Source organism: Equus caballus, chromosome 17 (genome assembly GCF_041296265.1).
Source record: "Equus caballus isolate H_3958 breed thoroughbred chromosome 17, TB-T2T, whole genome shotgun sequence".
Lineage (NCBI taxonomy): Eukaryota > Metazoa > Chordata > Mammalia > Perissodactyla > Equidae > Equus > Equus caballus.
The window spans coordinates 47460949-47475615 of record NC_091700.1 but is presented as its reverse complement, the minus strand read 5'-3'; the positions used below and the strand labels follow the sequence as shown (position 1 = coordinate 47475615).

General features: G+C 42.3%; 1 protein-coding gene across 34 annotated transcripts in view; it reads right to left on the bottom strand.

Moving 5' to 3' along the window:
* The window catches only part of ENOX1 (ecto-NOX disulfide-thiol exchanger 1), a 536733-nt gene that overhangs the window by 123351 nt on the left and 398715 nt on the right, over positions 1–14667 (bottom strand). For all 34 annotated transcript variants that reach the window (XM_070239807.1, XM_023621638.2, XM_023621635.2 and 31 more), the window contains one exon: positions 6260–6472. In XM_070239807.1, the coding sequence (XP_070095908.1) occupies positions 6260–6472 (213 nt within the window). The remainder of the gene's footprint in view (positions 1–6259; positions 6473–14667) is intronic.

Below are 14667 nucleotides of genomic sequence, written 5' to 3'. Positions count from 1 at the left end.
AGCAGAAGTGTACGAGTGCGGAGGTGAAAAGAGGACAAGAGCTCGAGGCAAAGACTTCATTTTCCAACCAGAGAGCAGCATCTATATTCAGTGTGATGCCAGCACACTTGTCCAACTCCACCTGTAAACTATAAATTTACAGTTATAATATCCCTCTCTGATCAGTTGTACTTTTCACTAAAAAAACCCACACACGTGTGGTGGTAGAAAGCACATTGTACAAGGCGACAAGAGTCTTGAGTTCTAATCTGCCCATCAATTGCTAAATGACCAAGGCCTATCACATCTGCACTCTGAACCTCAGTTTCCTCCTCTATAAAATGGGAGGGTTTGGGCCAACCAGTCTCTGAGGTCGCCTCTAGCTCAGACATTCTACAATTTCTACTTTTCAGTCCTGCGCACTATATGTATGGCACGTATCCCTAAATGAACCTTAATAAACCCTTCTCTGTCACTGTCTGATTTCCCATCTGCCTTTTGCCCACTTTGTTCCCTTCTCTCTCTTCTCTCTTACCAGGAAGCATGTTGGGAAAGTACCAAAGTGGGACTATCATGGAGTGTTTAAATTTTCATTAGATGTGTGTGTGTTGTAACAAGGCATGCACAATTGATCATCTTGGCATGCATATTAATAATTGAAGGCTGTGGTACACGCTCCCTGAACTTTGTAAACAGCTCCTCTCTGAGCTTTGAAATGACAAGCTTTGCTCATAACTGAAAAACTGAGAGCAAGCAGGCCTATGGGGAGTTCCTATGAAGTATACATTATTAAAAAGCAAAGAAGATCAAAAGCCAAAAGTCTCTCAGTTGGGAAACCTGGGGAAGTTTCTGCCAAATGGACAGGTTAAGAAATGACATCAAGATGAGACAAGGATGACATAACGATAAGATGACATAAGAATGAGATGATTCACCTGTGCTAAAAGTTGTTTTCCTTTCTTCTTCATCAAATGAGCTCTATCCAGCTGGCCCAGAAGGGAAGAGAAAGCCCCAGGTGCCATGCCAGGATAGATGATGTCCGCATCCAGCATCTTTGATAACTGCACATCTGTGGTCAGAAGGAAAAAATGATCCCAAACAGAAGAGGACGGATGCTGTACTCCCCAAACTGTCGGCTGGGTTTAGTTGTTCCTCCTTGATGCTTTAAGCCAAGGCTCAGATGGAAACAATGCCTATTTGATTATATTTAATAGCTGGTCCTGGGGTGAAGACCAGAGATACGAAAAACGTTAGAACTTAAACAAAGTTTGGCAGAACTGAGCACCAACGAAGCTAGAAAGTAACTGGTAGACTTTGATGTAGACCTTGAAATAAATCACAACTTTTTCTTTATGCTATTATTAACGGTTTTTGGTTTTTCCCCTTGGAGCAAATGCTATTTTTGCTCAAACTATGACGAGCAAGGTGAGGAGACAGGTGCATCTCATCCAGCTTAATGGGCTAACACTAAATGACATTTCCCTTCTCCTGTTCAACCAGTCAGCTATTTCCAACAAAATCTACATAGGGACCCACACTTTTACCCTTGGAGCATTGCAATGTACCTGAACTTTCCTGGAAGTTGTTAAATAAACCCTCCCTTCAGGACACCAGGCCAGCCTCACCTGCTCTAATAAGATAGTTCATCAATATATCTACTTCCAAAGTGCCTCAGAACAATTTCCTGACACTCTTGGCTTTCTAATGGAGAAGCTGCCATGGGATGCTATGGAGACAGCATTGACACCATGGAGATCTTTTATGTGAGAGGGAGCACTCAGGGCTACTGCTAAATGACCAGGAGATTTGCAGCCACTTCAGAGAAAGAAAGCTGAGATGCCATTCTTGAATTTTAGAGCTTAATAAGCCTAAGCGAATTCTAACTCATAAAGCCAAAATGTGATTCCTGTGGTGTTTGCCAGGAATATTAATGCAGATAAATAGGGGTATGACTGGTTCTGCTTTTGGAAACTGCAGCAAGTGTGTCAATCACTGTGGACTTTAGCAGTTATTGTTAGAAGCAGCCCCATGTACTGATACCAAACCCACCCCACCACACTGAATGGAGCTGGGGAAAGCAGAAAATGTGGTTGAGACAAACATCACTCCATCAGACATGGAACAAGATATACTTAAAATTCAAAGGATGATGAAATGTGCACACACCTAGCAGGTTAGCCAGGTCACGGCTAATATTTTCATGATGAGTGTTAGGATTTAGTTCCCCTTTGCATCTGGGGAGTAGTTATCTTAGTAAAAGCACGTAGAAAAGAATGGAAAATTCTGAGGTTGCTCAGAGAGATATGCAATCTTCCTGTTCCACCTCAAAGGCTTAATTCCAGCTCAGGCTCACATTTAAGGTATCTCCCACCTTCAAGTCATCCTGAAGGGTCTTGGCTATCAAGGACTCACACGAAGGCCCTTGAGGCAATTCATGCCTGGGATGTGTACTCCTTAGCTAGCACTGTGGGCTGTCAAGATCAGCTGGGATTTTCACAATCTCTGTTGATATCTGCTGGCTGCTGAAATACTTCCCAGAATGAAATTCCAGGGCTAGGTGGGATCTCCCAAATAGTAGCAGGTAGATGGGAAATGCCAAGGTTGTTGGACAGTTACATTTGGGGATATGTCAACACGAATTTTCCTGTTGACTCCTTCATCCCGACTCTCCTAATATCCACTAGCTTGCTACCAAGTATCTGGTAAAGTACAGCGATTTCCAACGAAAGCAATAGCAGTGAGCTCTGTTTTTGATTTGCTCGATTACACATGTAAGTTGAAACCCCATTATCCATGGACAGTGCCAACACCAATGCCAAAGTGCTCTGTGAGGTCCCTGGAAACTTCTGAACTCACTGTTTCAGGCTTCCTTCCTACCTTCCTTCCAATTTACTCATTCATTCATTTACTCACTCATCACCAGTATTTGTTGCATATTTCTATGTTCTAGACACTTGATACGTATTGATGACTAAGAGACATGTCCTTTCCTTTTGGATCCTTGTTCTAATAATCAAAAGCAGACAAATCACTAAATCATTACACATTTTGATAAGTGCTCTTAAAGACCTAAGAAGATCAGTGATGGTGAACAACTAGGAGAGAGTGGATCAGAAAGGCACCCTCTGAAGGGGTGGCCTTTCAGCCAAGACCTAAAGGACGAGAAAGATTCAAGCATGCAAAGACGGGGGGGGGGGGGGGGGGGGGGGGGGGGGGGGGGGGCGGGAGGGGGGAGGGTGCAGGGAAGAGCACATCAGAGGGAACCAGATGTGCAAATGATGCCCTGATGCTCGGAGGTGGGAGGCAGCTTTGATGGGTTCAGCAGGAAGGAGGTCAGTGGGGATGACGTGTGATGAGTCAAGGGAAAGCCAATGTTGAAGAGGCAGACAAGGAGAGCTTTATTGGCTGGGGAGAGGGAATGTTATTTCAAGAGCAGTGGGCAGCTACTCAAGGGATTTAAGTGGGGAAGATATGATCCGAATTATATGAAACGACATGTGAAAAACAGATTGAACTGGAGTAAAAGTAGAAAGGGAGAGACAATGTATGGCAAAAAGGGCAAAGTGCGTCCAAGTAGCCATTCTCCCCTTCTTCCTTACAATGAGAACTCCAATTTTATTCTGGAGAGCAATGGGCCCAGCCAAAAAAGTATATTTCCCATTTTCCTTGTAGCCAGGCAGGGCCACATGTAATAATTCTGCACAATGAGACATAAATGGAAGTCTGTTGGGGATCTTTGGGAAAGTTTTGCTTTCTTGCTCTAAAGGTATGCCTTCCTCTTTCTTTTTTCCTCATGCGATTCCAGCCTGTAAGAAAAGATGTGATGGCAGGAGCAACAGCAGTCATCTTAGACAACTATCTAGGAAAAGCTACTAGTATCATAGAAACCTTAGGCCTGACAACCTTGAACCACTGAACCACTGCCAACAAACACCTAAATCTGGATTTTTCTGTGTAAGAGAAGAAAAAACTCTATTTATTTAAGATAAAGTTTAGCAGGGTTTTCTGTTATTCACAGGTGGACACCATAGCTAACTGACACACTAAGCTATTATCTTAGTTCAGGCAGCCTGCACTTGAACGGTGGCAGTTGAAATGAAGAAAAGTGGGTCATTTTTGAATGCTGAAACAATGGGATTTCCTGATGGCCTAGATATGGGCTTTGATGGTGGAAGATGGTGCACATAAAAATTACTTATAGGATTTTGGTCTGACAATTTACTAAAATGAGAAGGAAAAACCCGAAGAGGAACAGGTTTGAAGATTAAAAGAATTCAATTTTTGATATTTTATGGACGAGGTGCCTAAGAGGTATCTGTGACAGTAATCTCCACTCTTGTGGTTTCCACGAGGTGGGATTTCCCTCAAAAATTCCAGGCCCTGCTCCATCCCTTCATTCCCTCCTTCTCAGGGAGAGAGGGAACCAGCCTGCCTGTGGTGCGCACTCATTTCCTGTTCTCGTCTATGCACTGGGTGGAAAATACAGGTGCCAGCTCCAGAGGAAGAAGCCTGTGGCCTTCAGTGCTGCCTGTGGCCAGATGCTCACTCCTGAGGCCCAGCATTAGGAAGCCCATTATTGCTGCAGATCTCAACCTCACTTTCCTGTTCAGCTTTTATGAGTAATAAAACACTGATATTTGGATCCCCACATGCTAGACCTCTTTGTTTCTCTCTCAGCGGCTTCAGACCTAGGCCAGCTTATACCTGTATAAAGTTAGTTACATGGTATTCTTTCAGCCATGAGATCAGGGCCTCATTTTAATAGATGCTTCTTTCAACAGATATGGCCAACGAATACTAAATTCCTCCCCAGTTCTAAGGGTGTCCGCCTTCCTGTCTCCAGTGTCAGAGTCAAGTCAAGCATTGAGTCTTGCCTGCCAGGTGGGACTGTAAATGGCATAAGAATGAGAATTTATTTAAAATGGATGCTAGTGAACAGAAGGTAATCGGTAATCATTCTACTGTTCAGGTATTTGGCTTCTTGTCATAACTTTGTTGGAGTTGTATTATTAGAATTGTGTGGCCTTTTCCTCTCTCCCTTCTCCCCATTACAAATCCACCGTCACCTTTCCTCTAGCCACTAATCCATTCTTTGCTTCCCTCCTTTAAAAAGTGGTATCATTTTTGGATGCCATTAGTGTTCTTGATCCTATCCCTGGAAACCCTAACTTCAGAAGTGCTGGACACACACGGTTGGATAAAGGGCCATTCCTCAAGACTGGGGAATCTATGCTATTCTATGCTGCTGCAAAAACGGTCTTTTGGCCACAAAGTCATATAAAAACACTTTTACATTTAAGATTCTGGTTTTTCATTCCCTCTCTCACCCATCCTAACAGATACACTATCCCTTGGGTTTACACTGATGAAAGAGGTGATAGGCATTTTGGCACATTAGAACATTGAAAATAACATTTATTCTCGGAATGAATATGTAAATCGCATATGTTGCGATCCCGTGCGGGGCCCTTGCAGCTGGTATGGAATGGAACGGGCATTGTTACAGTGTCATTCAGTGGCTTTTACCAGGCAAGGGAACATCAGCAGCTGTGATGCATTAGGCTGCTGTGACGTTAACTACAGACACAGATAGAGTGCCCATAAAAAAAACATACGCCCTTTTTTTGAATAGAGCCCTGGGTAATTACCCTGACTATTGTTCTATAAGAAAGCCCCATTTATACTCCTTCATCAATTTAGGATCTAGACATGAAAAATCACCAGCATTAAGTAGTTAGGGCCATTTGCTTTCCAAATGAAGAAAGGACAAAAGATAATCCTGCAGAAAAGTCTCGACTTCTGAGCCGCCATGCTGACAGCCAAGCTCACCTCAAATAAAGGATCCTGAGGAGGAGTTTTTCTGTCGGTACCTTCTTCCTAACCAGAGCCCAAGGACAATGCGTTCAGGGTCTGCTTCCTACTGTAGCCCTAGAGGGACATGCGGGGCTGTGCGGACAGCCACCCCGCAGGTGTGGTGTGAACTGCAGTGGGTCCAGCCGGCACAGACACATCTGGCTGCCCTGCCCTGGTGGCCGGGCTTGGTGTTCTGAGGAAAAGCTACAGAAACGTTGCTCACCTTGAGAAGCAAGCTCTCAGGGCAGGGTCCGTGTTCCTCCAAGTTGCCACAGGACATGAAATAGGTTATGAGGTTTGCCATTCAATATGGAGGAGAATGGGAAATTATTGAACTACTTACCCCCACATGAAAAAAAAATGAAATGAAATACAAAAGAAAAGGCAAAATCACAACAAAACAGATGGCCCCCAAAATTTTACTTACATTGAGTGAGGATTCCAGTTAAGGCGTTTTTAAAATTCTCCTTGGCTTCCTCCATCTCTTGCTCATGGGTGGCTTTTTCGTTCATTAGCCGGCGGACGTGGCTGTTGGCCGACTGCACCATGGAATAGAACTGGTTTGCGGAACGCCGATTCACTTCCCCTCGTTCAATCCAGGAAAGCAGCACTGTGATAGCCTCTGAAAACTTGCTATCATCTGGAAATGGAAAACCACCAAGGACAAATCACGCGAAGGCAAGAAAATATGCTTTACTTTGGTTCCTCTGAAAAGACGGAGCACGGCTCATCTTAGCGGATAATATTTTCAGAACCTGACAAATTAGCTTTTCTGAGACAAACTTCTCTATCACTTAACTTCTCTTTTCCCATTGAACTCCACAGCACCATACAACCATCCGAAGAACAAAGTGGGGTTCAGCCTCTCGTTTACCAACATGATGAGCTCAATTTTAGAAGATCTGTTCTGGGCATTCTTTGTAATACGGCACAACCTCATTCTTCCATCAGACTCTGATTTCTCTTTCTTAAGATTGGCTTGAAAAACTGTTATTAATCTATTTGGCCTCCACTTCATTTCTCATTCCTTCATCAGAAATGTTATACAGTGATACTAGTTTTCTGACTTGAAATCAGCTGAGTTAGTGTCAAAATGTGGAGGATAGATTAAATTACTTTAAAACTGGTTGCAATGTAAGATATCGTTCCCAAGGTGGTAGCAGGAGTAAGTCAATTCTCGTTCTACTGCAGTTCAAAACTAATTTCACTTTGGGTTTGATACAGCATATTTGGTTAGGCTGAAAAATAAAATATTTTGTTTTCAACCAAAGAGGACCTGTTCCGTGGGGTGGTCAGTGTTTGCCTTGGAAAGCTACTGGAAACACATCTGAACCTGGTATAAGGGGTGTATGTGGGCAACACAGGAGTGAGGAATGAGGTTCCATCTGTAAATAAGTGATAACGTTTATTTCAAAGAAACCAGAAAGACTTGCCTGTTCACGAATGGGAACTGGAACAGACCTGTGTTGTGCGGCTTGGAGGTAGAGAAAAAGCAAGTTTGAAGGTGATTAAGTTAATTAGAACTGGTAGTTGTATGTCAGTTATTACAACATTAATCGATCCTACTGCCGAAGGCTCATTGTACATTTCGCAGGCAAACTGTAGGGAACAAGTCTTTCCTTTGTTATTTTTCTACCCTTGGGACATGTGATTTAAGAAAAATATCCTACATTTTTCCAGTAAACTGGGTACAGTCTGAACAGTAAAAATAAGGAGTAAAATTAGACTAGAAGATTCAGATTCATACTCATTTATTTGACAAATCCTGAGAGCCTATGATGTTCTCTCCACTGGAGGGACATGAGAGACATCCTCATGCGTTGTTTTCACACACACACACACACACACACACACTCTCTCTCTCCAGATGAGAAGATACAGCATGATTTATGTTTGGTAAAGGTGTTTTAATTTACCCACCATATGTTTTTTTTAATCAACCATTGTTGTTAGTATTTTATACATGATACCAAACCTTCATTTCTGGAGCACTTTGTGAATTTTGTAGAGCACTGTAGAAACACCTTTAGTATCTTTTACCCCTGGAACCCCCTCATAGACTGGGGTACAACCTCCTTACTGTGGCTGTTGCTGGCTCAGGAGGTATGTGCACTGAATACAGAAGGATCAGCCTCACTCAGTGCATATGGAGTGTGCTCCACCTTCTCCAGGACGGAAAGCAGCTAATATCGACAGGCTGTTGATCAGCCACCATTCCAAGACCTCTCCCGCTGCGGCAGTGTCTGAGCTTGGGGATCAAAGCTTTTTTTCTGTGCAAACCTGCCCCCTCTGCCTTCATGCTTTCACCAGAGGAGATAACTGGCCCAGGGAATGCCCACAGGGCACCCTGCAAGTGAAAGACTCAAGTTTCCTTGAAAATCTCAACCCACAGGCACGAGACACACTCATTCAGTACCACAGCTGGCTCATACAATTTTGTTAACTCTGGAGTTTCAGTCTAAGTTCAACCCTCAGTGAACTCCAGCTGCAGTGGTTTCTTATCTCATTTCATGGACCGGAGCAGCTTGTATAAGATAAAATCCATCATACAACTTAACATTACGTTCAGCCCACGGAGAGGCCCATAATTTAGCAGTATGTTTGTGAGAGGCCCACTGCGACCGTTACAGTTAGAATAAATTTTGCTTCCTCGCACTCTCTACCTCTCTCCCTGCCAATATATGTTAGGAGAATGGACCTCCGAAAAGACAGCAGAAATAAACCTAACGCTTATAAGAAATCCTTTTTTTCCTTTTAAAAAATAACAACAAAAAAGAAAACACTGACTTCATGTACCATTTTTCCCCTTTGCTGTGACTTTCATCTCTACATAACACAAAGAAAAATCCTCAACGTTTTTGTCATAGAGCTTACGAGGAGAAGAGAGAGCAATGCTGTCTCATCTTTCTTCCCCTTGTGTACCAGTAGTTTTTCCTTCTCTAGCTTGAGGTCACTCAGTTCATAAATATCCTAATTTACTGTCAGAAAAAAGTGCTTAAAAGTGTATGTTTGTTCAAATGATCTAAAAATCAAATTTTATAGTTCTTCACTCCTAGACTTAGAGTATAAGTTCACCAGCAGATTATAGTTAATTGATAGTTTTCAGAAACAGAAACAGCATTTTTAGGATTAAGCAATTAAAAACATACAAGTTAGGGGCCAGTCCCATGGCTGAGTGGTTAAGTTCATGTGCTCCACTTCCATGGCCCAGAGTTTTACCAGTTTGGATGCTGGGTACAGACATGGCACCGCTTGTCAGGGCTATGCTGGAGCGGTGTCCCACATGGCACAACCAGAAGCACTCACAACCAGAATATACAACTATGTACTGGGGGGCTGTGGGGAGAAGAACTTAAAAAAGAAGATTGGCAACAGATGTTAGCTCAGGTTTCAATCTTTAAAAAATATATATACAATTTAAAAAGTAAGTAGGCGAAAGACATTTCAACAAGAAATAGTAGGCAGAATTCCATTAGTTTAAAAGAAGTAGTCATGCGTCGCTTAACAACGGGGATGCATTCTGAGAAACTCGTCGTTAGGCAATTTTGTCATTGTGGGATCATCACAGAGTGTACTCACACAAACCTAGATAGTATAACCTACCATACACCTAGGCTGTGTGGTACTAATCTTATGGGACCACCATTGTATGCGTGGTCTGTCAGAGACCAACACATCATTAGGCAGCACATGACTTTATATAGTTTTAAAAACTCCCAATTTCATCCTCATTTCCGAACTTTATGAAACTGGCAAGCCAATGCATGATTGATGTATTGACACTCAATTTAAATGTAAAGAACATCAGTTAAGGCATGACTGGTAAGTGTAGTCAATATCTGTTGCCATGTAAGAAGTAACTTTATATTAATTAACACTAGGCCAGTAACTCTCTCTGAATGGCTACAGGAGTGAATTGGGAGTGGTCATTTTCAATATCCAACTGTAAATTCAATTTTGTATTCAGTAGAAAGATCAACTGAGAAAACAGAAAACAATATAAACTAATTTAAACAGGATTTAGATTGCAGCATTATTAAAGCTATTCATGTGGAAAGAAATTAACACTGCTCATAAAAATCACATCAAAGACGCACTTATAAAAATTCCAGATACTTTCTGTGAACATGCTTAGGCCTAACTCTGAACATGGGTGCAGTTTAGAAATTAGAATGTGCAGATGTGCTTTTCCCACAGAAAGAATTGGGAAAATTGGCATATTATGGAATGAATATAGACCATTTTCTCATTAAAAACTGCTCAATGTTTTCTAATCAGGGTCCTCACAATGTCACACCTGGGTTACCGCAAATGTCTGCTCCACGGCCTCCCTTGATTTGCGTTTTGCCCTTCAATCCATCCCCCATTCCTTTCTCATCCTCTTCTCTGTTAAACAGCATGGCCATGCCTCCCTGCCTGAGCACTGGCTATGCACTCATCCTAGGGGCCTGCACATTCCTGGTCCAGCTGTCTGTTATTCTTCCCTTCAGACTCAGCAGAGGTGCCTTTCATCAAGGAAGCTTTCCTGGAACCCTAAAATGAATTGGGTGTCCCTTTGCTATGTTTCCACAATTCCCTGCATATCCTGCTATTAAAGTATTGGTCACTCTGTACAGTAATTACCGGTTTATGGATCCGTCTCCAGTTTTGAGGGGCTAACATGAGAATAAAACTTCTGTTAAAAACAAGATCCAAAATAGTCACGCTAAGCCCCACAACACCAAACTGATACTTAATTACAGTTTCAGCTCTCCCAGAAACAGAATCTTAAACCAGTCAATCAGGAATCACCTGGTCAGCACTAGTGAGATCATCTACCTGACAGACCCGTGCAGTCCCCTAAAGGGAAGTGACCTTGTCACAACCAATCCACTTTTTGCTAGTACAACTTCCTTGTCCTGCTCCCTTCTGCCTATAAAAGTCTTTCATTGTGTGCAGCTCCTCAGAGCTGCTTTCTCTCTGCTAGACGGGATGCTGCCCGATTCACGAATTGTTGAATAAAACCAATAAGATGCTTAAAATTTATTCAGTTGAATTTTGACACTTCCAAAACATATTCCAATCTTCTGGTCACTCTGAGATTTTCTCTTCGTAGAGTATATTTCATCACACTTTATTTCTAGAAGATTCGCAGTGATTAGTACTAGAAAGCCACAGATTCATGGTCAAAAGTTGGGAAACATCAGTTGATAAATAAACATTTAAGTCCCATGTGAAAGAGTATTTTCACATTGTTTGCCAGAGATAAATGTTCTCATGGCACTTAAGCTCCCTGGTCCTGTTATCTGTCAGGCCTCTGAGGTCACTGCCATTGGCAAAAAAAGTTAAGAGTAATGTCAGATAACCACACAGAGGCAAAGTCTTCTGCAGCAGGGCGCTAACCAGCTTATCAAATGACTCAATCTTTTTGAAAGCATTTTCAATTCTGGGAAGTTAATAACCGTTTTTAGCTTTGTGAAGAATAAATAAGATTCTAATTATTATCTATTACTACCTGAATCCATACCCATCTCATTTCATTTCTGGTTACCTTGACATTGTCAACCTCCCTCCCTTCCCTTCTCTTCCACGTTTATTGAGCACCTGGCATATGGTAGATATTAAAAAAAAACTGCGTATGGGATAAATCTTTGCTATTCAAAGACCACAAGCATGAACCTCATTTGGGAGCTTGTTGAAAAGGCAGACTCGCCCTTACTCAGGCTTCTTGACTCACAATCTGCATCCTCTTCCAGGTGATTCATATGCACATTAAAGTTTGAGAAGTACTGGAAGAAATCACTCAAGGAAAGCCAGGAGAGCAGGTTAGAAGCTCGTCTAAGTTAAGAGAGAATGAAAAGCAGAAATGGAAAACTGAGATAGTGGAGACTATTAAAAGGATCTGATGTGATTCTTAGGAGCTTTGTGAAGCCCTGACCCCAAAACCCCTCCCCCATTTAAAGAATAGCTGCTTAAACATCTGTCATCCCTATCCGAGGGAAGAAAATGTGAAAAAAAAGGTTGAAGGCTTGGAAACGGGCATAGAGATTACCACAGATCCTTTCGATGGAATGCTGGACATGGACTAGAGGATCCTTTCCAGCCCCTGCTGGTATGATCTGATCCTACAGGGGTGTGAACCTTTGATTGTCTTGGACTAGGTTATTTTACGACTCTGTAGGGATAGAGCATAAATTGTGAAAAACTGATAACAATGCAAATAATTCTTCTCCATAGAAATCCAAATGAATTTCTGTCCAGTAGGAAACATAAATCTTTATAAAGCAAATTCTGTTTTGAACCAGTTTTAACTTACTGATTTCCCCATTCATTAGTGAGTTAAAATCATTGGCATGTTTATTTTTTATTTGTAAGATGGTCATGATTTCGCTGCCATAGTATCCTTCAGCAGCCCTTGAACTGCAAGCTCATCAAAGGCAGAGCCATGCTGCAGTCCCATCTGAAACCCCAGGGTGTGGCACGGAGCCCAGGACTCGGCAGGTGGGGGACTTTAACCAAAATGATGTGTAGATAATGAAGGGGAAAAGGAAGCAAATTGGTAAGTAGTTTTTTCTTCCCCTTTGTGTGCAGAAGAAGATTTGGCTTTGAATTTCAGAACAATAGGTGGTTAAAATTCAGGCCATGGACAGTGAATATAAAAACTTAGGTGGGCTGTAGGACCCTTATTGATGGCTGAGTCGATAAAGGAACAACAGGAGGGAAGATTCCATGTTCGAACAAAATGTCTTGAGAACGAGAAAAACAAAAAGGAAGGCATTCTACAACACTTTTCTTTCCAAAGAAATAGGGACATGCACACATGTGCACGCACACATAGTGAATGGTGTGTCACTGATTTCTGGCTTCTATGATAGCTGGAAATAGCTCACATTGTACAATAACATGTTGACCCAAGAAGAATGGGAATTCCAGGATGGCCAAAGCATTGCTACTGCCACATTCCCAAAGTTTCACTCTGTGTCCCTAAACAGTGGACACCCCTAAACAAATCTTCATTTTCTGGCTGCTCAGTTAAGCATCAAAATGGCTGGTACCTTACTTATCCTCCAAATCATGGATAGCATAAAAGGCTAAAAGGCTATACGAATGGTTAATGCTCCCCTCTATCTCCCCCCGCCACACACACACAGACTTCCCAACTATTGAGTACCTATAAAAGATGAGAAAATTAAGGGAAGCAATATGAAAATGCACTGATTATTTCTGCTTTGGGGTCAAGCAAAATGCTTCCAGCTGGAATGGCCTACCTTGCCTCTGTGAAGGTCAGAAATGCCCAAGGAAGCGGTTCCCACGTGAGCTCCTGTGCTTCATATTTCCTTTGCCCTAAGAAAGGCAGCCTGGCTTTTAGCTAATGGAACTTCCACTTGGCTCGTAGCATTATTGATTTTTACTTTCTTGGCACTATAAATATTGACAACCATCTCAGCAAAATGCTGGCGCCACCTCCACCCTTTCCCCCTCTGGCAGGCTGACAGGGGCAGTTCTGTATGCAAATCGGAGCCTAGTCCTCCAGAAATTAGGGATGCTGATCCCAGGAGGGCTGAATTCCTAATGACACATCAGGGAATCCCAAGGGCGATGCTTGCAAAGCTTTGTCAAAACTTCACCTGATGCAGAGAGAAACTCTTCATTTCATCACATAATGAAAGATTAGGTGAAGCTTTCCAAAGGGGGTAAAAAGTACACAAAAACTTTTAAATGCTCTTGCCAGGAGAAACCCCCAGTGAATTAGGATATAATCTTTCCTCACTGTCGAAATCAATCTCTTCCTTCCACAGTCCAAACACAGGGTTCCTCCAGGGGTGGATGGTCTCTGTTAGACACACTGAAATTCATTATCTCATCTGCCTGGTGCTACTGTTTCCAATAAAGCGTAATTATGGTGTTATTGAGCTCCTCACTTTCTCAGAGCCATGCTATAAACTTTGGGTCTGTGAGCAGTTACTTCCCAGTCAGTCTTCATTAAGTTGAATTGTCTCAGAACAATGTCTATTTAATCAGCAGGGTGCCCGCTAATTTTCTTTTTTAGAATTGGTATTAACGTAACAGACACGCTAGTGCCTTATACACTATACAATTACAACTCATTGTTTCCTCTGAATTCAGAAGGCCCAGTGGCCGCTGATTGGGGTTACCTGGTCCCAGATGATCCTCTCTCCCTCAACCCACCACTGCCTGGCTAGTTGCGTCTCTTCTAGACAGCACCCTGCTCTTCCCATGCATAATAGTGAGTATGTACAGAGTGCTTTGTAATTGCCTCTGTCACTCAAGAAACCTAAACTCTCTGAGGCAGGGGCTTGCATGCTGTTTTCTTTCCTCCCAGTGCTTAGCACAGTACCAGGCATATAAAAAGAGCTCAACAAACACTTGTAGAGTGAAAGGAATGATGGCCAAGCACATATCATTTCCCTACACCTCTGGTCATGCCTGGTAGCACTACTGGCTGGGAACGCACCATGCTCATAGATCCAAACAGCTAAGGAAGAGAGAAAGAAATGAATTTAGTGAGCAGCTACTACGTGCATAGTTTTAACACTGGGCAGGATATGGGAACCTTGTGGGTCATCATAAAGACTTGGCTTGCATAGATTTTGCTGGATAAAGCTGATTTTCAAAAAGAAAATTTAAGAATAAACAAGTATATTGTAAAATGGGAAAAAAAATAATAAACCTAAGACAGCAAGATGTCTCAGGGGAGGAAAAAAAATCAAATCCAATTAGGTATTTTCACATTGCATCTCCATTTCCTTTCTCACCCAGTCTTCTTCACTAGGTCTCGACTGCATTTTTGTCTCCACATCAATGAAATCATCTTCAGGGAAACAGTTTCCCTGG